The 26,697-nt window shown below is 33.5% G+C and overlaps 1 protein-coding gene across 2 annotated transcripts; it reads right to left on the bottom strand.

The window, feature by feature from the left end:
* On the bottom strand, window positions 1-26,385 carry LOC128854722 (RNA-binding protein squid). 2 transcript variants are annotated; one of them, XM_054089032.1, is made up of 8 exons: window positions 26,071-26,385; window positions 18,312-18,352; window positions 17,972-18,246; window positions 17,625-17,859; window positions 13,972-14,094; window positions 5,550-5,642; window positions 4,609-4,836; window positions 1-2,653 (listed from the first exon to the last, which is right to left on the bottom strand). In XM_054089032.1, exons 1-7 carry the CDS (start codon window positions 26,214-26,216, stop codon window positions 4,769-4,771), a joined length of 981 nt encoding a protein of 326 aa, XP_053945007.1. In that variant the 5' UTR covers window positions 26,217-26,385; the 3' UTR covers window positions 1-2,653; window positions 4,609-4,768. The 2 variants fall into 2 exon arrangements, with proteins under 2 accessions (XP_053945007.1, XP_053945008.1); XM_054089033.1 differs by lacking the exon at window positions 5,550-5,642 and having other exon boundaries at window positions 26,071-26,384.
* Between the last annotated feature and the right edge of the window lie 312 nt (window positions 26,386-26,697).

Here is a 26,697-nt window from a genome sequence, read left to right as displayed (position 1 = left end):
TAACGCGTGCTGCAATAAGTGTTTGCTTGAGATTCTACAAATTTCGATGGTGAACCTTGCAGGCCAAACTGTCTTGATATAAATTTTTTTTAGCAAAGAATACAATCACCACGATACGATTTCTCTCTCCCCCCCTTCCACGTGAAATTATAAACCAAACTGAATAAAAGCCTGCTGCTTTGAAAATCGTGTAACATAACTTATGGCAGTACTAAGAACGTGATTTTTTTATATTGGGTTTTACGTTATTTTATTTTATTTGTTTTATGAGAAACTGTATTTACTAGTGCCTTGGTTTCCTATTATTTTTTAAGCAACTCTTAATAAACGATATTGCCCTTGCTGTTGTAAGATTATGTACGAGTGTGTGCAAACAAAGCTTGATCGATTGTTATTGCTGCTTCATATTGACGCTTCTGATGATAGCGGTTTACTTTTGTACAATATAAAAATGAAATATTTATTTTTTTATTGCTGCACTTTTTGCTTTTTTATCAAAGTGACCGCTGCCTTCAGATTTTTGCATCTTCAAGGATTCAACGGAAGCGATTTCCAAAATTTGTTTCTTCAACACACTTACTTACATTACATATGTATGTATTTAATGTATGTTTACATTTACTTAAAAACATACGTCCATACCTGTGCCTCTTCCGTTTACAGAATGGAGAAAAATTTTAATGTTGTTTTTTTTTTGTATTTTGTATTTATTAAAAACTATTTTTTGTGGCATATACAATGTCTGCATTTTAAGATTGTTCTGTGACCACCGCCCACGCCCTCATAATTTCCTTCCCTTTTTCATTATCATTTTAGATCATTATTAAAATATAAATTCTGTTTCTGTTGTTAGTTCTGCACTCTATAATATATTTATATATGTATATATATATATATATATACTATGAGAATAAATATATATATAGTATGTATTGTTTTTTGTGTATACGTATGCATTTGTATTATGCACACTTTGCCTTTAGTTGAGTTCTGTAAGTGTCTAATAATTTGGTGGATTTGTTTTTATTTGATGTTTTATTTTGTTGCTTGATTTACTACGGCTGCTGATTTCCCCTTATTAGTTGATGCTATAGTCCTTCTCTCGCTCTGTCACTCTACAGTACTCGTATTTTAAGCATATGAACTTGGTTACGTTTCTCTGTGCAATTTTTGCATGTATGTATATTCTTATTTTAAGATATTAATATAAGTAAAGATAAGTATGTATACTTTTAAAAAAAGTAAACTCTGCCAAGAACCTATTACGAATTAAGCGTAGGTGTAGGATCGATGTAGAGAATACAAAGGTGGCGCCATCCGCAAAGCGCTATTTTGTTCTTGGTGTATTTAGCACTTGAGTGAAGTCAGTACAGAAAATAAACAAACTTTTGTGTGCACGATTTATTCTATCCTTCTTGGCCACGATGCCGGACAAGAATGATGGAATTCAAGATTTGGGCATCCGAAGCAAAATTGTGAGAGTAACTTTGGCTGCAAGCCATCGGGGATTCGGCAGCAGAATTTTGCCTACTCATTTCACACGTATTCACACATTTGTCCAATCAGTCGTTGTCAGACGGCAACTAAGCGATATGAGCAATGGCTGCGTGGATTTTTTCTTATTTCACCAACACAATCTCAAGTTTTTTCGTAATCCCGACTACGTCGGCAAATCAACTGATTACTTCAAAATTGCTGAGAGCAGGTTAGCGGTCTGATGTTCGCCCCACCTTTGCATTCTGTACATCGTGTGACCAACAGGGCCTGTTTTTGCCGAGCACTGTTGTAAATAAACCGCCATCATCAAACTTATTACGTCAGTAAATCAGCTGATTCTTTCAAATTCGCTAAGAGCCGAGCAGCGATTTAATGTTGTCTTTATTCTTGCTTATCCTTCTTGTTCCTTCCGTTTGTTTATTTTCTGTACTGACGTCATGGCTCCGGGATGACGTAATCTTGCGTTCAGTTTGTCTTGGATGTAGATAATGTGAAATTGTAAACACTAACCTAATCCACATACCTACACAATATAATATGTATGTAGATATTAGGCAAGTCGTGCGATAGTTAAAAAAAAATATGGTAAGGTATAGATTGGTAGCTTTATAAAATAGTGATCAAATGTATGATTCCGAACTGCTAACCGATAACATATCAAAACTACTTCTTAGAGCATAAAAAATTACCTTTTTAAAGTAAGTGTATTAGGTAACATAAGATTAAGAGTAATTATTTTATGACAATATATAACTAATGAAAAGTAATTGCTAATAAACTATTGATTGCTGGATTGTTGTTAAGTTGACAAGTTGCAATAACTGCAACGCTGGATTTTGTAGACTTCCATGCTTGCACTTCTGTCGTGATAAATGTAAAAAAAAAAGGCCGGTATAAACGAAAATATATATCTTTTTTGACAACACACACTAGAATATGAATGCTGGACCGTAATGATAGTATTGAGATTATTTAAGTGATTTATAATTTAAATTTCGGAATGGGTATCCATGCAGTTGCATAGTTTATATATATATATATATTTGTAGTAATTGTGTTCATATCGCGGAAACTAAATCTGAAGAGAAACTCAGCGATGAACAGCTGTTTGAAATGGTGAAGTATTGATGTGTGTGAGTGCGCTCGAAGTATTACGCTGAAATTGAAAGAAATTTTCTTATTAGTTTGAGTCAATTAAAATAAAGGGCGAGAATATAAATTTCAATTCAAAGACACAATTATCGGTTATTCCCTTGACCCAACTAAAAACTCTTAAAACACACCGACCTTCTCAGATCGAAGTACCGAAAGAAAATCCAGGTTCTGGTAAGATTCAAGTGTAATAAAAAAGATGTAACAAAAAATTTAAGCAATGCGTTCGCATATCCGTTTAGTATGTACCAGAATAATGTTGAATGTACATATATAAGTACACGTTCGTTATTTTGCCATTTAAATTTTGAGGGGAATATAATATTTGGTGGGGTGTAGAAAAATACTTAGTCAGTAAGAAAAGGACAAAATACTTTGACCCAATTACGATCTGGATATTGTAGTAGGTTAAACTCCTACTTATCCAAAATCGAACCCAACTTGCTTAATAATATGTCCGACATATGAAGGCAAACCTCGTGATACTAACAACCTACTACAATGCCCCATCAAACCCACTCACCTAACACCCCATTCATCTAACACCCATCTCCCTCTGGGCCTTAACTGTCGAAATAGCACGTTTCCTGGGCCTACCGTTAAATGAGTTAGACGATGACGTTCGGTAACTACACCGCATTGGCCGGACCTAGTGCACTGCTACAATAACTTTCTAAAACATTGATGGTAATGTTTAACATGCGCAACCACCATAATATGCTATTTCCAACTAATTATTTATATCTTTAGCATAAAAATTCCCCATATATTTATATGAGAAAAATTTCCCTAAATATATTTTGCTGAAGTGACAGACCTAGACCGGATATAAATCCGAGTCGATCCGATAACGTAGAACCGATTGTCGGGGATCGCTCCAATAATCAATCTGTAATGAGTTTAAGTTATGAGAGCGCATATGGGGGAAACCCTAACACTCTCACCTGAAGCCTGGAGGAGGCGCATCCTTCTATATTAGGTTAATAAATGATAGTTCACACTCTAAAACAGGGTGTAGAAGTTACGCCCTAAGTCTGGAGACCCATTGTGATACCACTTGTTTGGGCTCAAGTTTCCTCCCTCTAATTTCCAAAGAGTTTGAACGGCTATATCGGTTTATAGCAAGAGCGGGACAGTGACAGAGAAAGTGTTCAACACTCTCCATTACCCTCCCCCGTTTACCCCTTATATTTTGTAGAAATGCTTTCTGTGAGTAATGGAAATTTGACCTTTACGCTCTCCATTGATTGTATGTTTGTATACTACAGCTGTCTAGTTCACATGTGTCAAATTATATTGACGTATAACGCCAATTGCAATTAAAATTATTTCCAGTGACAACACAACTAAAAGTAACAGTAAAATACCCCGATAATAGCGTTGATCGAAGCTATTCTAGACAGTTCCATTTGTTTTGTTTACGCATTTTTTAAGTTGTTTCAAAAATTTTAATTATTTGTTTCCCTAAGGATGAGTTTTGTTTAATTTGAAAACATTAAATAAAAGTAGGTACGCCAAACTAAAACAATTTTGCTCTCAATTCGCCTTTTATAAAATTGAACTAAAAAAATATGTAGCAGGGCAATAGTTGAATATGATTTGATCACCACTGTATATGCATTGCTATCAGTGTAACTGAGAAAGAAGTGAAGTGGTGACTGTCTTATCTGTAGGGAATAACAACGATTGGAAGATATTCCTCTGGCCTTCGCGATACTATGACTGTTTAATATGCAGCTGATCCCCATGTACAGAATGGGTTTGGTTCCTTCCTCCAACATCAAAAGATCGATGAAGGTGGTGCACTATGTACACTCTACATTCTAGTAGATACACTCTTTCCGCTTTCAGCAATGTGTTTCTATGCTAGCGGGTTTAACGCTTAGTTATGTGTATCTAAGGTAGTATTACATTCTAATTAAATTTTGTAATCATTTATTTATTTCGTTCTTTACTTACCACAACATATCTGGTTGGTACTGAATTTATTTCATAAATTTCCAAGCGATCAGTAAAAACTTATTTAAAATGCTGGCTTAATGGTAGTTTGTATTGATTTTTTTCTGTTTTTGTAAACCGGCGCTTGTCTATTACTATCGACTTATTGTAACGAAAATGATTAGTAAGGTTGATGCCTGGGCTGGCGTCCTGTCCCTCTTTGTTTGCCCGAAGGATAACTACCGGCACCTAATAAAAAATAACAAATATAAGACGAACATAAATATGTGTATTTTTTTGTGTCGAGAAATGCCAACCAGCGGCAGCATGAACCCAAAGATTAATACAATTCAACATGCGCTACAAGAAGTAGGGGAACTTAGTGAAATTGGTCAACTACAGAAAACAACCATCTTAACCAAAAATATTTTTAAAATATGCATGGATTAATGAATTCTTTGCACCAGTTTCAGTTAACTCAAAGGTCGATTGCAATGCGAAATTTATGTATATTTCCACTTTATTAAAGAAAAACACTTCCATAATTTCGAATTCGGTCAATACCGAAATTGGTGCAAATGATAACAAAATGTGCGTGTGTGTGTGTGTGTGTGTATAAACAAAATGAAAATTTCTTAAAAATAGTAAATATTTTTATCTATGGTATGCAGAAAAGTAAACCAAATCAAAAGCTAAATTTTCTCGATCAAAATGTTCCGAATTATTCCAAGATGTTTTAGAAAAAGTAATGAAAATTAAAAATCCGATATACGACGAATTTTACCGATTAAACGAACAATCATCTGTATTTTTTAACAAAAAAAATTTTGCACAAAATTTTGTTGAAGAAATGTATATATGTAAATCTAAGGTAGACAGACAAGCATAATTCAAAACAATTCAACTTGAAAATAGTCAAAAACTTGCCTTTTATTTAAATTAATTTTTTTTTTTTTGAATACCTTTTGGACCGCCGCGTGGACCACCGGCACCTCGGCCGCCGCCGCCACTACCACCACCGTAGCCGCCATCATAACCACCTCCGTAGCCGTAATCTTTATAATTATATTTCATTGAATATTTGATTTCGGAAAATTGTGGTTTAAACGTGCATTCAGTCAAATAATATGATGGGTGATGGGTTTTATGCAAGTTGCAGCGCGTAAGCATTTACATTTACATTATTGCGATTTAAATGTTGTTGGCCGGTTATACGAGTTTGTAATCATTTATTTGTTTCGTTTTGGGTTTTGAGACAAAGAGAACATCACATCAAGTTATTTAAAATTTCATATACGAGTTATTAAAAACATTTTAATTTTAAAATCTACAGTATCGCAAAATTAAGCATTAAATAAAAAATTAACTTTGAATTTTGTAAATAAATCGGGGAAAAAATAATTTGTTTAAATATATTTGTTACAGGTATGCATTATGAGTGTTTTATTGCAACGGTGGGCTGCAAAAGGTCATTCAAAAAAGTAATCTACTTAACTTAAGTATATGGTTTACAGCCTAAATACAAAACAAAAAACTCGCCACAGCTCGGTGAACGCGCCTCGAGAGTTTTTACCCATGTATAATATTATTTGGCTCCGGAGAGAAACTCTTGCGACTAAATTTTTTATTATTAATTACCTATTTGGCTGAAAATGCACGAATTGTGTACGCAATCCGCAAGCGAATGACTCGAAAACCCACGAGTATTCCGTTTCCTATCTACAACTACCAGTTACAAAAGTAGTTATATGCGATGCGGACAAATATTTTTTCCAACAAACGGGCAGATTTTGACATTTACTTTTTATGTGCACATACTGTAAATTTTTTAAAATGGAATTACCATTGAAGTTAATTATATTATACTATGCGCTCTTTAAACTTCTACAAATATTTTAACAAATTTTAAAAAATTTGTAAACGAAATACATATATTTATTATATGCTAACTTTTATCGGGTGTTTTTTAGCTGCATGAGAACTATCGATAACCATGATTTGACAACTGAGAATGGCAAAGTGTTGTCCATTTTACGTGCGGTTTACACGCTGACGGCATCATTGGCCCTTATTTCTTACGAAATGAGGAAGGAGCTGCGCTATCCACCATGCGCGCTTAAGGGGCTCAACCAGTGTGAAACTTTGAAAAATTCAAAAAAAAATTTTTCATATTTTTCAGCAAGCAAGCAGCAACTTTTTGAAGAAGAAGAAGGTGAATTATATGGGCCTGGAATAGCAGATTAGGATTAGGTATGATATTTATCGTTTTATAAATGTGAGATCAGTATTTTTTTCTTTCAAAACGTTTTTCTCAAAATAGCGTTTTCTTTATTTGCTGCCACTGTAACTTAAAAACTAATTTTACGATCGACTTGAATCTTGTTTCCTCATTTTAAGTATTCATTTTTACATTGAATGACCCTCCGATATTTCAATCTAATGAAAATTGTAAATTTGCGATGTGAAATACTATCACATTTTCAAGCTAAATTTTTATCCTTTTTTCAAAACTGCGGGTTTTTTTTGGATTTCGTTTTTTCACCACAATCCTGCGTTAATCAACGCGTGATACCATCATCTTTAATGACTTTTTTGTTTTTTTTTTATTTCAGGCACTCTGAAGACCGTAACAAAGGCAGCAGTGGGGAAACTTTTTTTTTTGGACCTTCGAGAGATGCCCTATTATTAGAAGAAAAGTCCAGATTTTCCTTTGAAAAAATTTGTACTTGAAGTTTAATTATATATTAATACTTACAAAGTTTTAAAACAATCAATGTAAAACTTTTTTAAAAATAAATTTTCAAAAACCACCTGTTTTTTTGTCAGTCACACTGGTTGAGCCCCTTAACTATCGATTTATTGTACTGATCGAACGGGCCGGACCATGTACATATGTAACTCATGCCATATGTCATATTCAAAAAATAAATACCACGAAATTATCTACATTACAATAAAAAGAATTCATTCCAACAATATTTCTGTTTTGTATTATCAGTTTATGCTCTCGAGCTCTTAAAACCAGCCAAATACAATACAACTTTTACTGCCTCAATCATGTTTAGCTTATGTCGCACATCTCACTTTACCGAAACGTGGAAACCAAACTTACCTACCTAAGCCTGACAGTCCCAGTTTCATCCTTTCCTACGCCAACGGTGCGACAAAGAAGAAAAGCGAATGAGGCACGAAGTTTTATGTGTGTCCCTGCGACACAAGATGCAAGATCATCTACCACCCGCATGCATGCAGCAGCTGTCTCGACAATTGCAACTTTGGTTTGAGAGAAAACTCATCACTCTTTAGAAGTAAGAAAAGCGTACTTTTTGTTTTTGTTTTTTTTTTTTTTCTTTTATTTGCTCTTCGTTTTGGATTATAATTGTTGCAATTTAATAAAAAGTATGTAGATATACATTAGGTTATTCATATAAGCCTGTAGTTATTACTGCCTGAAAAATGTTGATTTTTAAGCGTTATTATATGTATAGATTGTCTGAAGGCGGAAATAAGAGTATTCGTTTTTTTTTACTCTCTCTCTTTTTGACTTCCAAATAACTTTTATTTAATAATGCTAATACAAATTTTTTGTTTGCTGTTTTAGTCAAAGCACTTATTTTGTTGTGTTCATACCTTGACATTTTAAAGGATTTCGATTTGTTACGAAGCAAAGTTTCATATTTTTCCAAGTTTATTCACGGAAAACGGCGCTGAACATAAACGTTGCAACAATTTTAGGTGTTTGCATTGATTTACAATTTTACTTTTATTTGCTTTCAAAATCTTACCCTTTAAATTGTAACGGTTGTGTTAAATTTTTGTTTTTAAAGTGACATCTATCCAACCAATCTTTTTTAAACTTGATTCAACATTTTCACTCCCTCATTTTTTTTTTTCTTTTTTGATGTTTTGTTAAGTTTAGAAATGATTTAAAATTTCTGTTGCATCTTCGCATAATTTCGCATGTCTCACAATGCCTTTTCTTTATGTTTCGTGTTTTTGTTCTTCATTCTAATGTACCTCATTTTCCACACAGCTTTTCAATACAAAACCTTTATTTTCACTTATTTTGTTTACGAACGAAAGCGCACTTCGGTGGACGCCGATGGCAAAAATTTCCAGAGGAAAAAAAAAACATTAGCAATAAAATATAAGGCGCTTGGAGTCGTTGCCTAAAAATTTTGTCTTCGTCGAATGATAAACATTGTCGAAATACTTTATTTGTTTTGCAGCCTTTCTTTGTTTTTACTTTTTTAGGTTTAACTTTTTGCCATCAACACCGAAACGATTTTCGTATTTAAAATATAACTGCTTTGTTTTGTGGATTTCTGTGTTTTTAATGTCTCACCTCACCAAAAACGCATTTTCATTTACTTTAATAATTCACTTCATCTCTCGCTTTCTTCTTCTTTATCGTCGTCGTCGGCGTTCAAAAAATTATTCTTGTAGGAATGAATGTAAAAACTTCATACAGAACTCATGGGACTTTCAAAAATCGTATAAAATATTTTAAATCGTTATTATTTTGATAGTTTAGTTTTTAAGATAATTATGATTTAAAATTATTATTACTAGTGTAAAATTTTACGAGAAAAACAAAAACGCAAACGCAAATATTTTTTTATATATGTAATTACTTCTTTTCTACAAGTGTTGAAAATTTGTTTGTTTTAAGAATATATGAATAACTATTAAGTTAAAAACTAATTTCATACTCGCACGTTAATGTAATGCAAAAAATTGTAAGATTTCAATTCAAGGGACATTTTTCCACTACTAAATTAATACTAATTTAAGTTTAAAAATTATTATTAAAGAAATATGTATGTATGCCGTTGTAATTGTTTCATTGTTTTCAATTATTACTATGTGAATTAAGAAACCAAAATCAATAAAAAAAAACTGAGTGCTTGATTGAAGTGACTTATTAGGATGAAAAATAAGTAACTCTACATAAAGTTGAATTTCGATTCAGTTCAAGTATTTAGGCAAATTAATTAGACTTGATAGAAAATTAAAACTGGTTTGAATCCAAAAATTATAGCTCCACAGGAAAATACTTCGGGGTAAACTGTAAAACTCCTTAAATTTTAAGAGGATAATAATGCAGAGATGGAAGAGTACACTTTTATTAAAAAATATACAAAGGAATTGTGACAGTGGATCATTTTGTAAAACATAAATTTTGAAAACATCTGGTTCATAAATTCTTATGGAGGAAATAGTCTACACTAAATTCAATCTTTCCTTGTTGAACTTAAATTACTCAAAACAACATTACATTTAATTTCAATGCCAGTAAAATGTAAAAAATTTAAATTGCTTAAAAAAATATATTACGGCGAGTTTTTTCCAATACACAAATAAATAATCGTTTCTCTTTTGCCAGTAATGTTTTAGTTGTTTTATTTTTTATTGTTTTCGTCCTGTCATTGGTTAAACAGTTTGTCGCCGTTATTAAACGCTCACTGTTCAACGCAAAAGCCGAAAGTATATGTGTGCAATGTTAACGGGAGGAGCGAGCAGGAAACTGTATCTATTTAGTCGAGTCGTTGGTTTTTTGTTGTTTCAGTTATAGTATTCGGTATTTTTGTATCTGGTATTTTTTGGTAGGTTTGTGGTGTGAGGCGAAACATCAGAAAATTCGGTATTACAAAGTTATTTCATATACTAGAGTTTCTTTTCTCTTGATTGCTTCACAAAAATACATTTATATATAAATTATATATAAAGATTTCAATCAACACATTTAGTAAATGCTACAACAAAATTTAAGGTAATTTGTAAGTTAAGAAAATATCAATCAAATAATAATAAATACAAATAATTAAGAACTTAAAAACCAAAGCAGACACAAAAAGTTGAAGGCAAAAAAGCTATTTTGTTTTTCTTTTGGTTTGCTTCCGCTTTACGGCTAACCGACTGACTGACTAGCAGCAAAAAAACAAAAAAGAGAAATTCTCAACTTTTTGCGCAGCTGATTTTCTGCTTTCACAATTTAATTACAATTAGGCAAATATATATTATTTTTTAATAAAGGTAAAGGGGATATATAAATAACATAAGTCATAAGATATTTTTTTATATGTATGTATATATATGGTATTTGCAAAAGTTTTTTAACACTGAGAAACATGCAAATGTGTACGTTTTCTCTCGGTATTTTTACGTTACGAGTATAATAAATACAAGCTAAATTTTGGATAAAATTTATTTTAAAATATATATTAAAAAACGGTTATTAATATTAAAGTACTACACGGCTCCGAAACAAAACAAATTACGTCAAATACAATTTGTGAGTACTTTACGTGGAAAACGTAGACATTTTAATGGAAAAAAATACAAGTAAATATTCGCAAAAAAAATAACAAATTGTACATAACGCGAAATGAGAGCTGATGCAGGCAGGCAGACATTTAATGTATGTAGATGAAATTAGTTAAATTTCATTGTTTATTTTTTTCCATAGAGTGCATTTAATTGAATCCAGTTAAGCTTTGTGGAAAATAAGTTAAGGTACACACCGCCCCGACACCATCAACTCACATGCCTTTGTTTTGTTTCGATTTATGGCGCCATGACGCACCGTTTTGCAAATCAAAGGTATTAGATGTTTTGCAATCAAATGAAATAGTGTTTACCGAGCTAACGGTTTGTATAATAATTAGTTGCAGTAACTTAGTATAATTAATTTTTTTTTTGTCAAATATTGAAAAAGAAAAAATGTTTCAACGTTTTTGTTTGGGTTTGGTCGATTTATCATCTTTACATAAGCATTATAAATTCAAATGAATGTTACGTTAAGAGTTGTAGTTACGCTACGCTTAATGTCGTTGCTTTCCTATTCTGGGTTTGCACAAACAAAATTGACTTATAAAATTACATTTACATTAAAATTGACGAAGTGAGTGTATCTTTAAATTTTTTATTCTTTAAGTTTCAAGTAAAAATTTGTATTTGTTTCTTGTTCCAAAATGTGCTTTCATTAAAACACAATAAATTGTAACAACTTTTAGTTAGGTTTTATCGTCGCCATTGCGCGTTCAAATAAAATAAAACATGCAGCTATTCGATAATCAAATTAACAAAGAAATTGATTTTGTTTAGCAACAGTCGTTGTTTAATTTTAACAGAATTAGGTAATTTTAAAATTTCTTGTCGGTCTAAAACTAGGGCGGTATTTGTATTGAATTGCATTTCATAGGAAACTATTTGTCAAGACCGCAACAGCTCTGGCATATTTGTGTTTGAAAGTTCTGAAAAATTAGTCAACTACTTATTGTTGTCTGAAATCTAAATTTGGATGTGAAATATCTTGCATTAAAAACTCTGTTGGTATAGCAAATAAAAGAAATTATACTAATGGTTAGTATCATTTCGAATTGTGTACGCGATTGTTGTTCCGCTTCTGCAGGCTTTATGTTACTAACCTCGCAGTGAGATCACGAAAATGCATTTTTAATTAAAGAATAATAAACATATTCATTTTACAAAAAATGTAATCACATGCGTGAAGAAAAAGCGCCACGCGACACATACGCAGTCATCTATGCGTAGGGAAAGGCAGTTATTGCACAGCAACAAATCCTTGAGAGATTTATCGGATCTTTACGGCTCGAAATGCATTTCACTATAAGTTTTTCATTTATTTATTTCCGTTTCTACACGCTGTCCATATAAAAGCATATAGAACAGTGTGCAAATAAATGTATGCATATATATAACAATTATATATAGCATATACATATATATTCAATAAAAATATATTTACTTACATGTATGTGTATAGTTGCATACGAAAATATATGCGTCTCAAAAATATATATTCATCACTATCATCTAGGATATATGTAGTAGGCGGACAGGAACACAACATTACCGCACATTGTATCCGTTGTCGCGCACCCACCCGCAACTATACGCACCAGATGATAATAATTCGTTAAAATAATAACATATGTATATGTAACTACAATACAAAGAGAAGGCGTTTCGTTTTTTGTTTTTTCTTTGCCTTTACGTCTCTTTAGCTTGGTTTGACTTAAAGTCGAAAGAAAAGAGTAAGTTTATAACTATTTATACAATCTTTCACGTCTGTATGTCGTTGGGTAAAAGGTAAGCAGCTGCGAATAGCGCTACAGTATTATTAATCTTAACGCCGGCGGTACAAAATACCATACTATGGTTTGCATTGGCTAAGGCACATATGCATAATAGCGGCGCGCGCTTTACCGAGGGGCTATAAACAACAGCATTCAAGCTTATACATAGTATGTATGAGAACAGAGTTTGAAGCCTGCTCTCAAACACAATTTCAGTTGATATCATCTGAGGTTGCTACAGTCCCTCCCCTATTCTGCTTCTCTGGCATTTTTGGCACGTTTAGGTGACAGCTATCAATATGTTTTCTTATCTCTTCTTAGCTATTAAGGCAAAATAGGTGTTTATTTGCTTGCTGTTGGTATTTCCATTGATTTATTTGTGTTTCATGTGCTCGTAAATTATGACAGTAATTGCTTTCGGCTGAGCCAACAAACAATACTGCTTAAGGTTGTATACGGTTTCGCTCTGTATACATACTAACTCGTTTCTGTATATTTTTATATACACACACTTGGAGCACTTGATTTATTAAATACACTCTTCGTCAGTTTTATTTCTTCCCTTCACTTATTTAGGTGCAACTAGTCAAAAAAAAAATTGTGTGCTGATGTTGAACGCACAGTCAACAATTTTCTGTAAACGTTTTTTCTTCTTCGAATTCACTATTTTTTTCTTTTTTCAAATTTATAAACTAACAGTTTTAATGTAACAATAAAAAAAAAGTTCTTGTATCATAATATCTATCGATTCACAAATATACTTCGTAAAATAAAGGTGAATGTCAAACTCAGTGTATATAGTACATATATGTATATATTTGCAAATAACTATATTTATATATGTACTAAAATAATTATTAAAATTTCATCTTATTTCAATGGTTTTAAGACCATTACGAATAATTACTACAATTTTACGTTTTTGTTTTTGTTTTTCATCTTCGCAATTGAAAGTAAAATTTTACGTCACTAGTTACAGGGTGTTTGGAAAAGTAATGTGGTTGTAAATCACTTGCTGAATAATAATCTGATATATGCAAACTTGAAAATTAAGAGTTTTCAAAGCGAAATATCACATTCATAATTGATAATGCAATATCATACTTTATGTTGCATATATTCACCATTTTATTAATCAAGCAGCGATGAAATAGTTTTCTTATTGTTGGTTTTTCTTACTTATGTTGTTGATAGTTATTGGTATTTTTATGATGATAACCCGTTGGGTTATTATAACTATAATTTGAATTTGATTGTAAATTGCTATGTGTTTGGTATTTACCGTATCCATAGTCATAGCCATTGTAATAGCCGCCGCTGTAGTAGTCTCCATAACCAGCATCATAACCGCCGGCGTATCCGCCATATGGTGCATAACCGCCCTGACCAGGCCATTGTGGATAACCTAACAAATAAAATACATTTTATAATAAATTATATTTTTTAACAAATTTTTAAATACAACTCAATGCAATGAATACGAGGCAAATTCTTTCAAGCATAACTGCAACTAAGCAGCTTATTTAAGGCTACAACATAAGATTAATAAAACTTGGTGTGAAATAAGATTTTCGAATAGCGGTTATCAATCGGCAGACAATTTCAAACTTCTTATTGGATTATTTTGCCGTTTGAAGACGGCGTGTAATTAAAAAAGATATGCGTGGAATTTCATATGTATCTCACGGCAGTAGTGCCCAGCAACAATTTTCCTTTGCGAGTGAAGTGTTTGGGTTCGAATACTCCAAAGATTATGGCATTTTTAGGCGAAACGTCTTCGCAAAGAGTGTAAATAAATCTCCTTTATATTTTTTTGTATCAATATACATATATGTTGAAATTACTCTGATATGGGTTTCCCAATGAGATAGCGGATGAGCTAGCAAGAAGAGGTTCGACACTAGACATAGCAGAGGCGGTGGCAGTATCCACCCCAATGAATACATTAAAAGCATCCATTGCTTCACACTATCATGCTTTAGCCGAAAGAAGATGGAAGCAAATACCTACATGAATTACAACAAAAAACACATGGCCGTCATATAAAATACAAAGGACGAATGACCTGCTAGGATGTTCTCGGCCAAACATTTCACGCATCACTGCAACCCTTACAGGTCATTGGAAAGTAGGGGATCATGCAGCTAGACTCAATCTACCCTTCAATCCTGTCTGTAGAAGCTGTCAAGCGGAACGATCGAAGGAAAGTCTTTTCCACTAATTATGTGAATGTCCGGGACTAGCCAGGGCACGACTCCAATCCTTCGGTAAGCCTTTCCTACAGCAAATTAAGGAGATCTCAGAAATCGAGATGAAGGATTTGCTGCTATACTTGGACCTCACTAAATGGATCTGACTTGAGAAGAAAAAAAAAAAAAAAAAAAAATACAATACAAAAATACATCATCACACGAGATAGTGGTAGTAAAACGGTGCTGGTCACTAATTAGGAGCATTTCAGTGGAAATGTTCAACCACCTCAACAACAACAACAACATATACATATGTGTATTATTTTGTTTGAAAACACTTTTCTTACCAAAATTTCCCCAATTGCTTCTAAAGCGACGCTCATGAATTTGTTTTCTTCAATTTTCATACTGGCGTTTCTTCTCATTTAACAATCAATTTTGCTAGCCACATTTCACGTGAAATAAAACGCATGTAGCTGGCGAAATTTCACGGCTGTAAAGTTAGTACTAGTCTTTATGGGTGAAGTAAGTTTTGATACTTATTTGGCACCCGAAATTGATTTTGGCATTCTAAGACAATGGTCACAATATTTTACATATAAGTGGTAGCACCACATAATTTGACAATTCAATAAGGTGAGTGGGGAATGCTGCTGAAGTGACAGTCCTCGGCCGTATATAAATCCGGGTCGTTCCGGTTACGTTTAACCGACTGTCGTGGGACAGCATTCCCCGTATATGTATGGAGAAATTTATGCTGCTACAACAATTCAATAAGGTGTCAAATTTGCCTTTGACATTGCAAAAAGCAAAACAAAAGAGAACGAAATGGCTGAGGCAGCGGAAAATAAGTAAATTTTGTTTATTATAAATTTGAACTATTTTCTTTCCTGAAAATATTTGTGAATTACCGGAACGAAATTAAAATGGTACGTGCAATTTGTGAAATATAATCCATAAATTGTAAATGTAAAGAACATCACATCTGACGCACAAGCTCTGAAAAGGCCAAAACCCCCAGCAGAGTGGATAGAAGTGAATATTATATTTATTTGGTTACACTTTTTAAATAGATAAATAATAGAGAATGATTTTATCTAGGAGTAATCTTGGATAAGAAGCTGACTTGGGAGACACACGTTTCACTGAAGGTGAATCGCGCATCGAGGATTTTTTAGCAATGCCGCAGAGCCTTTGGTAAAACCTGGGATCTGAAACCTGATGTGGTCCTATGGGTATACACAGCACTTATCAGACCAATCATCACTTACGCTTCTGTGGTCCGGTGGCAACGGAGCATGTATCCACTGTTTTTGGCACCTTAAGACGATACCCACCGTTTCCTTTGGAAGGCAATTTAATGTCAGAGCAATCCAGAATGCACGCAGGGAGGTTTGACGGATATTTTCTTTACCGATGGGTCCAAAAATGAATTAGGGTCTGGAGCCGGATGGTACTTAAACGATAGTAATAAGTATCACTATGCTATGGCGGAAATGGCAACTGTTTTCCAAACGGAAGTTTTTGCCATCCTGAAAGTATCCGAATGGATAATCGAGAGGAGATGGAGCGGAAGACAGATTGGAGTTTTCAGTGAGTCAGGCTGCACTAAATGCCCTGGAGAACGCGAAGCAAACTTCAAAGATAGTTCAAGAATGTAAGAAGAAGCTTAATTCTCTCGCAAGACAAAACAGGCTTGTACTTATATGGGTTCAGAGACACTCCGGTGTTCAAGCAAACGAAATTGCTGATGAATTGGCCGACCGTGGATCAGCGGTTACCCCTCAAGGCCCAGAGCCAATAATCGGAATCAGTTCCACAGGAATCATGAATTGGATCAGCGATTATGTAGGGAATCTACATAAGAGCGATGGTCCGGTCTAGAACGCTGCAGAACTGCAAAGTGTTTTGCGACAAGTCCGAACAGAAAACTGTCAAACTTTCTACTAATACTTAGAAGGAAAGACGTTCGGTTGATGGTCGGTATCATTACAGGACTTAACCCATGGGGTCAGCATATGACCACCATTGGAATCATTGAGGACCCAGTGTGCCTGTCATGCTTGGAGGAGGCGGATAGCACTAAGCACTTTCTCTGTGAGTGTCCTGCCTTTGCTAAAGCACGGCTACGAGTTGTGGGTTCCAATGTCATGCGTATGAGTAATATTCGCTCTTTAAAACTGGAGGATATTTACAGATTTTCCAAAGAATCTGGAAAATTCTCACAGGCCTAACTATCTCTGTCTCTATTCTTTCCTATCTATTTCTCTGACACTTTTCTCCTTCCCTCCTTGACTATCTAACCCATTTCCAGAGCTTTGAATACAATGGGCTTTTTAGCCTGAGTGTTTTAGGAGCCACCAAATCTCCTGGTGCTCCTTGGCTCGACCTTTTCAAATTTCAATTTCATTATCAATGATTTTATTCTCTGAGCTACTGCATAAGAACATTGCCTTGCAAACTACTAAAAGGTCGTTTTCCCTCGGAAGTTTCTCAGCATGCACCTCCTTTCATTTTTTTCCTGTTTTATCTCGTACCAGGGTAAATTTTATTGCCACTTTAGAACAAACCTGATGAAAACAGAAGCTCTTAACTACATTATTCATACATAATATAACGTTTTAGCCTAGCTTCGATGAAAAATTAAACTACTCCAGACATCAAATGAAAATGTTTACTCTTTGCACAAAAAAAACATCTATTTCTAGCCATTATTTTATTGCTTAACTTTTCTTTAACTTACCTCCACGACCAAATCCACCACGTCCACCACGCATACCACCGCGACCGCCACGCATAGCAATCATTTGGTTATCTGGTTTTGGTGTTGCACGCTTTACATCCACTTCCTTGCCGGAAATTTTCTGTTTAGGTGTCTTTAACAATTCATTAACGACCTGCTCGGAGTCGAACGTGATGAAGCAAAAACCCTTACGTTGCGACTTTTGCTTATCGAATGGCAATTCAACATCTACAATCTAGTTTTTGAAATAGCAAAACAAGGAAAACCAAAAATATATTATTTTTTCTTAAACAAGTGAGTAGCCCCCAAAACAGTAATCTGGAACACATAATTTTTTGTCTACTTACATTGCCAAATTGACTGAAATATGTTTTGATCTCATCATCGCTGATTTCATTCGTAAGACCGCCAACAAAAATTTTGCCATGACGCGCCTTGGCCTTCTTGGGATCGACTTTCTTATTGTTGATAATGTGTTCACCGGCAGCGTGCACCTTGTCGATGGCTTCAGTATTGGTAAATACAATAAATGCAAATCCACGAGAACGTCCAGTTTGGGGATCTGTCTTAACATTTATGCTGTCAATTTCACCGTATGCTTCAAAATGTTCGCGCAGTTCCCCTATGAAAACAAGATGCATAAATAAGATATAAAATAACTTTAGATGGACAATAATTTGTACTTACTCTCCGACGTCTCCCAGCTGAGACCACCAACAAAAAGTTTTCTGTAACGACGAAAGAGAAATAATTAGTTTGTGTAGCAATTTGAGCTAAATAAATTTAACTAATATGTGTTGCGATAAAAAAAGTTTACTTTCAAAAAAAATTTTGAAAATTTAATTTTAATTTTATTTTTATTTTTAATGAAAATGGGTACTTAAATTTACTCTTTTAGATGCATAAACACTTCAAAAATACAACAAACTCACCAAATCTCTGCGAGTGAAGAGCAGAGAGCCATTAAATCTCTTTAGATGTGAATACAAGTTAAATTCTTTATTACAAATAAATGAATGGAGTCGAAAGATGCGATAGTCAATAAGTGAAACAATATTAAAGCTAAAATTCATAAAGCAAAAGTTTAAGATCTTTATGATGTATAATTCATTTAAACTACTTCTCATTTTAGGATCCAAAGAGCACGAAATCAATTTACAATGTAAAAGACCAAAACTGCAAAGACTGAATATTGTGCCCGGATCTACCCTTTGAAACCAACGACAAACGATAATTGAATACTACTTGTGTCAAGATTATGGTATGTTAAAAATATGGGAGAAAATTTTATAGTTTCACGTATTTGATAGTTCAAGTTAAATTCAATTCTTATTCCAGAAAAATTAATTTCTTTACTCTCGAGACTGGTGTAATATAAAATCAAGTTACGAATATACGAAATTTCGATATAAAACTTCAACCAGATGGTGTAGAAACTCGTTTAAATAAGCACTTCAAAAATATTAATAGTTCATGGTAATCCAATTTTTCAAGTTAAAGTTAATTTTGTCTATCTTGTATAGTTTTCTTCTGGTTTTAATTGATTTTTATTGATAAATACCATCGACAAGTGTCTCGTAAATGGTGACTCAATGCCAAGTTTGATGGTGCGATGTATCCATAGACCAGTATTATGCAGTAACCAGGTGCCACGGATGAGTTATACTATGAAGATGGTGTCTGAGTAAATTTCCACATCAAGCGCTCTAGAGTAACTCAATTTCCTGTTACTTAAATAGTGAGTGTCAACGAAATCTTACACAAATTGTCTCTTCAGTGTTGTATATAACCGCAGCGTCTTAATGTGGCGCTCTGCATTTATAGACCATATGGTATTTTCTCTGTGCTCACATTTTGGTTCTTCCACTGTTGATAGACTGCCAGTTGTAGGTGATGTGCCGATATTCCCATAAGCGTAGCTACAATTTGCTTGCTTTAGGATCATCACTCAATACCTGCCGGAGAGGAACAAGATTAGTTCACTCAAACACAACAGGAAAGCAATGATGTAAATAGGGTATTTTTATCCTATCGCAACAACCTTGCTACATTTTCTTTACGTTTACGTTACATCTACATTACGTGTACAGCATCGATGCCGCTTAAAAATCAGTATAAAGCAGTTAATTTTTAGTCCATTAGCGTAATCGTCTTTTTTTGAATTTTACGTACTTTATTTTGAGAATAATCCGATGGTTTTTTTATGGTTCACATTTAATTTTACGTTGAAGCTATAGATTTACATTGTGTTTTAAATTACAGTTAATCTTCCGGTATATTTAAAATCTTAAATTTACAAATTAGCTTAAAACAGTTAAACTTTACGATTAATTTCGCCCAAAAACTCGAATCAGTTTTGGCGACTGTTGATTGGATTCTGGCAAATACTATTCCTTAAAATAATGGTTTGAATTCAGAAATTGCAAGAGGTGTACTATGTAATTCGAATAAGTGAAGAAAACAAATTTTTTTGCTAAATTTTAAAAATCAATTTTATTTATCATTTTACACAATCTAACTAAATTTATTTGTTTAGAATATAAAAGGCATTATAAACTAATATTAACAAACCTGGTTTCATAAATTTTGTATTACAAAAAATTCATATTTGGAATATAATACATAAAAATCATTTAAAGCTTATACAATAGTTTGACACAATTAGGAAGAAGAAATCTTACAATATGAAGGATTTTAAACAATACTTTTAATAATTAACACCTATGATATTTTGCCAGAAATCCAACCTCTTTAATTCAAGTAGCAGGAAAAATACGTTTATTATTTATAAAATTAAGAACAATTTACAATTGAAGCGCATGAGAAAATCGATTAATCAAAACGAATCCAATTACTTCTCTCTGAGCGCATAATATTGTAGATGATTAAATCAAATGCGTAATAAGTAAATACCTGCCATGGTTCATTCATACAAATGCATCTAAAACAACCCATAAGAACAACCGCTTACATAGTTGTAATTTCTTTATAGAAAATTTGACGAAAGTGAAATTGAGAATATAGTACTAAATTCGACGAGGTCAGGGCAAACAAACCCACACCACAGATTTTAACCACTTTAAATAGTATAAACTAATATAAAATTTCTAATAATGTTCGTTCCCATGACAATCAGGTCTACGTTAACGGAACGACCTGCATTTATTTATGACCACTACAGCAGCATTGCCCAAACATTTATGGGTACCAAATATACACATAATTTTCAACAATGCCAAGGACAGCAACGTTCGAAATTTGTGTCAGTAGTCTCAAAGTTCCAAATTTAAATCATTAAATTTAGTAGAAAAATCAATGACAAAGAGGAAGCAATACAAACAAAAAAAAACTTTCCGCGGTCAACATTTGCTTGAAATAATCTTCAAACATTAAATTATATGGACTGTACTATCGATTTAAATAAAAAGTTCATGCATTTTTCTGAATTTTACGTGTTTTTTTGAAAAACTTTCCTATAGCTCTTATAGCTCACCCTTTATATATATATAATATCCGCGCATACCCTTTTTGGGTGTTTGGCCGAGCTCCTCCTCCTATTTGTGGTGGACGTCTTGATGTTGTTCCACAAATGGAGGGGCCTACAGTTTCAAGCCGACTCCAAACGGCAGATATTTTTATGAGCAGCTTTTTCTTGGCAGAAGTACACTCGAAGGTTTGCCATTGCCTGCCGAGGGGCGACCGCTATTAGAAAAATGTTTTTCTTATTTTAGTGTTTCACCGAGATTCGATTACCATTGATTGGTATCCAGCTTCCTCAATGAGTTGGAGCTAGATTCAGAAGATGCCAATCAACACGCCCCATATACAGCTGTGGACATGAAAATAGCCGTACCCTTAGAAAATTACTTTTATGGATTCGCCCTAATAAAATTGGAATGGAGTCCCTCTAGAAAATCAAATCGCAAAATTGCAATAACAATTAACAACTTTGAGAAATTGTTAAAGATTCCTTTCTTATTGGTGTTGTGAGCAATTATGGACTTAATGACCCGTCTTTGTGCTGCCGTAATAAAAAATGTGGGTATTAGTTACAAATTTGTATCTGAAAACTTTGACAATGCAATTTTTCTTCAATTTTTTTATAAACTTTGTCAGAAAGCGCTAGTTTTATAACCACTACCACTTAAATGTTAACCCTGAATTTCTATCTATTGTTATAAAGTTTTGATTTTCATTATAGAATTGATTCAGATATGTGTTCAGTTAAAAATAATAGAATAACATTTCTAAATAATAATAAAAACATTGTAAACACATCTTAGATTAATATAGTTTATTTTAATTTAAAATTGCGATTTTTTTTCGATTTTAGTCGTTATTCCAAAAGTATATGTATGTAGAGTAAAATTTTCAAGTCTTAAATCCATTTAAGCCACCTTAACTTAAGATAGGATTGCATAACATAATCCTTCCAGGCAATTTTCGCAACAACTCAAACATCCTACACGAGATAAAATAACCGGTTTGAGTTGAAAGCGCGTAACTAGACGCGACCTAGAAAAAAAGGCTTTTACTATTGTGTATGGACCGCTGAATGGTGCCTGGCAAATTACAGATAAGTATCAATCTGCTGGATACAGACATAAAACGGAGGCGCATCCCGTACAAAGGAATGTGATTTTTTGTTGTTGTTTCGATTATTTTAAATTTTAATATTCAAACCAATTGCAAATACGTGCAAAATAGACATGCAAATGTGGATTTTGTACTACTGTTATCACCTTTCATGATTCGCCTTGAATAAAACAAAACATTAAACTGCTGGATACACAAAACAAAACAAAATTGACCCAAACTGTCAGTAGATATAAAATAAAAAGTAGAAATATAATTTATTTTGGGTTGTAACACCAATTATTGTTTGAAATGGCCCATAACTTTTTTAAGAAGTCTCGAGTTACGTATGTTATAACAGGTTTATCCCCTGAGCATATCGTCATATAAGAGATATCCACTGGGCACTAGGGTCTTTCCAGTTGATTCTCTAGATATTGAAACAAAAATTTACTGAGGTCATCAAAGAAAAGATTAGCCCGAAAAGTATACGCCCGAAACCTTTGCACCTGCTTTTAGAGCGTGTAACAATACCAAATCGCTGAGCATACTTCGTCGGGCGAAAGTTGTATCAAGATTAAAACACTGCCAAGGCGAATCCATCAAAGGCGGTGGCTAATGTATCGACTAGACCACTTTTGAGGTCGGTCGATCTACAACTTTTTTTGCTAAACTGTATTCCTACCACATCTAAGCCACAACATTACCAATATTTTCAATAATTAATACCTGAAATTAATATTTTTAATGTGTTTTATTTGTTCCTGTAAACATGTACAACATGTATTTTTAATGTGTATGTAATAATCGATTCTCTTGTACGTCTAAATCACAAGAAATGATACAGTTCATTATGCGCTACTACTAAAATATTATTATTGCAGAAATGCGTTGCACCTTATCAATATATTTGAAATTTTGGTGTCATCTTTTCGCTTTTGATGTGAATTGTGTTTTGGTTGTTTAACTTCTACTAGATTCAATTGTCGTAGTCTATAGAATCTAACGGTAGACTCAGAAAACAGACTGTTTTGACCGGTGGTACCATAGGGAAAAAGGTTGTTAAAGTCACCAAGTGATGGGATGGTTAGTTTCATCTGGGGAGACCTTTACATGCCAAACATATGCTGTACATGTCTGGGTCAATTCTGGATAAGTAAGAGTTCAACCAGCTACAATATTCGGGAGGAAAAATCGCAAAGTTAAACCTCTGTTGCGACATGCAAACATCTCATGCGATATAATGCAAATGGATAATGCTTGTTACGTACCTCAAGCAATAATTCGCAGAGCTTATGATATGAGGTTTATGGCATGCAATGAGCTGCCATTTTGGTGTTTTGACAGCTATATATTTAATTTATACGAAATCTTTGTAGTGGCAGAGCTACATATATCAAAAGAGAAATTTAAAGTAGATAACATAGTTGGAGGTTTTTACGGAATTTTTCTTCGAATGAAAAGTAATGCGATAAAATGTCCAAGTAAAATATGCATATATTGTAATTTTTTCGCACGCCATTGAAATTGACAGTTCGCTTGTAATAACTGGGAAATTGTGAAAATTTATTTGAAATCCGCTGAAAAATGTTTAGCCAATTACTGCGACGAGCTAGCAGTTTTCATAAATTCTGAGTAGTCCGAACATGTTTGCCGAGTATATATGCACCTACACATGGTAGAAAAAGTCTGCGTTCACCCAGTGTTATAAAGTATTAAAATAATTTAACGTGTTTATCTTAAAACTCTCAGTTATTTCTTTTCACTTATTTCAAAGAAAATTATTCGTAGAGGGTATGTACAAACTTTTTTGGAGTTTGAGCTGCGTCGTGTTCAGATAACGGGATTGTAGTAGTTACTTAAATAGGCTGAGCAGAAAAAGTGTGCGTTCATTTCGAATAGTGACGATTATTTGCATGGCAATTACGTTAAATTTAATTTTAAATCATTCATGTAGTTGACGCGGTTAAGAACAAATCTAAAGAGGGGAAAATTGATATTAGAAATACATTTTTTGTTACTATGGACCAAAGGCGAAAAGAAATAGATATTGGTGAAAGGAAAATCATTGTAAGTTTGTGGCGAAATAGTAAGAGCTATCGTGAAATCGCGAAAATTGTTGGGAGGCAATACTCCTCGGTCCAAAGAGTGATAAACAACTTCAAGCAAACGAATTGTTTGGAATCTAAGCGTCGTTCTGGGCGTCCAAAAAAAACTGACGGAAAGAGAAGAACGCAACATAACTAGTCTTGTGAAGTCTAATTCACGAGTAACAGCAAGCCAAATTTCAAAAGACATAGAAGTAAAATACTAAAAGAAAGTACATCCAGATACAGTAAGAAGAATTCTAAAAAGAATCGGATTTCACGGCAGAGTGGCCCGAAAAAAATCCTTCATATCGCGAGTAAATCGACTTAAGCGGATGGCTTTCGCCAAGGAATACGTAAACCAGCCACCTGTGTTTTGGAATAGTGTGATTTTTTCAGATGAGAGCAAGTTTTCCATTTTTGGGATATCCAACTAGCTATTAATTTTAAAACATTTCTATGATCTAAGCCTTTTATTTTATTATTATTGAAGTGAACGCAAACTTTTTCCGTTTAGTTTGAATGGCCTTTTTAATTTTGTGATCTCATTTTAAATTTGATTTTGTTATTGGTAGCGAAATATGTGTGATAGTTACGTTTAAGTGAACTAAATAAAACTCATTAAAAAAAGTTTCTGAAATATTTATTGTTTTGAACTTTTTCTAATGCAAAGAATATTTGCATAGGTGAACGCAAACTTTTTCTACTATGTGTATGTACATATAAAAACGAATGAACAATAAAAAAAAATTCCAACTTAAGCTTTTTTTGAGTTCCGACACGGGTAACAAATAAATATATATAACTATTTTTTTTTTTACTCTTCAATGCGCTGCTTACCAGCATTTTATCAACCACTTGCTGCAATATTCTTGCTCAGTCATCGTTCGCCGGGACGTCTACAACAGTGACAGCTAAAAGTTCGCGATGCAACAAAGCGCGCCAACGCCGGTAATCGACGAAAATGGAGAATGGAAGAGAACCTTTGCCTTTGTTTTGGGCGGCCATTTTTAAATAACACGTTTGGAATAAATGAATTCAAGAAATATGCGCAAGTGGGATAAATAAGAGTAGAAAGCTGAAATAAAAAAAAAAAAAAAAAAAAAAGTGCGGGCGATAAGCGTGTTTCTACTGCTCATATGCGCAAAAAGAGCGCTACATAACCTCACTTATTTGGGAAATGAAATGTTAATGAAAAATGTGACTACGTAAAGAAGGGATGTACTCCATTGGGATACATACATTTACACATATATACAAAGATAGTTGTTTTTTGAGTATACTGGCGACGAGTATTAGTTGTTTTCGTAAAGTTAAATTAAAATTTCTATTCATTTAGAGTGCAGTATGGGAAAATTACACACCTCTGTTTAAAATACAGTTAGCACATTTATTGCAAATATATTAGGTTGGCACACATTGCGCTACCAGAAAATTTTTTTATGGAAAAGTACCCATAGAAATGCTGAAGCCTCAGCAAAGTACAGTCACACAAACGCGCAAAACAGGCAACAAGAAACATACACACGCACCCTCAAATAAACCAGACGATTCCATAAAATGTGGAGCGGCATAGAAATACTACCGGATTTCTGTCGTACCCTTTTCTGCTTTCTAATATCTATTTAAATGGCTAGACTAACGAATTTACGTAACACTATACATATATTTTTGAATATTCTGCCCACTACGTTAAACACGCTCCAAACATGAGATATGTATTTATATTTTTGAAAATTTCTGAAAATATATATATGTTTAAAGAAGCTCGACTGAAGACTTACCTGTCGTCATCCCGTGCATTTGATTGACCCTCAGCGTTTCCATTTGTACCATTGGTGCCGGTACTTTTCTCATTTTCGTTTGTGGTGACGTCTTTAGAGAAATCCTCACCATTCATCTCAACATCATTGTTCTTGGAGTCAGCCATTCTATATTTATAATAGCTATGTGGCGGGCGTATACAAAAATACTTTTAATGTAATATTTAAAATATTGCAACTTTTAAAGTTTATTTTTGAGAAATTAACACAAATTTGCAGACTCGTGGCGAGCCGTTCTGATTGCTGTAATGGCCGGAAGAGACAAATGCGAAAATTTGTTGTTCGTAGGACTTCGTGCTTGTGCTGAATATGGGAAATCACGTGCTGAATTACAACATCTAGTTGTCTCTGGTTTTGTCTCTTTCCAATACCCAATATTTCCATAATTCCTCCATCAGAATATAACATAAAAAATGACATACTCTTATGATGGAATTAGTCAACACATTATCGTTCAAGTTAGACAGTTTTGCTCAAATTACTCTATTTCGTAAGTCAATGGCTGATTTTCCGTCAGTGCACAATATTAACACACAGCTAAAAATGCAATTACCTTTCATACGACCGTCGTTAGTGTCATTTGTAACA

Source organism: Anastrepha ludens, chromosome 2 (assembly GCF_028408465.1).
Source record: "Anastrepha ludens isolate Willacy chromosome 2, idAnaLude1.1, whole genome shotgun sequence".
Lineage (NCBI taxonomy): Eukaryota > Metazoa > Arthropoda > Insecta > Diptera > Tephritidae > Anastrepha > Anastrepha ludens.
Note: the sequence above shows the minus strand (reverse complement) of the source record. Positions and strands in the feature narration are given on the sequence as shown.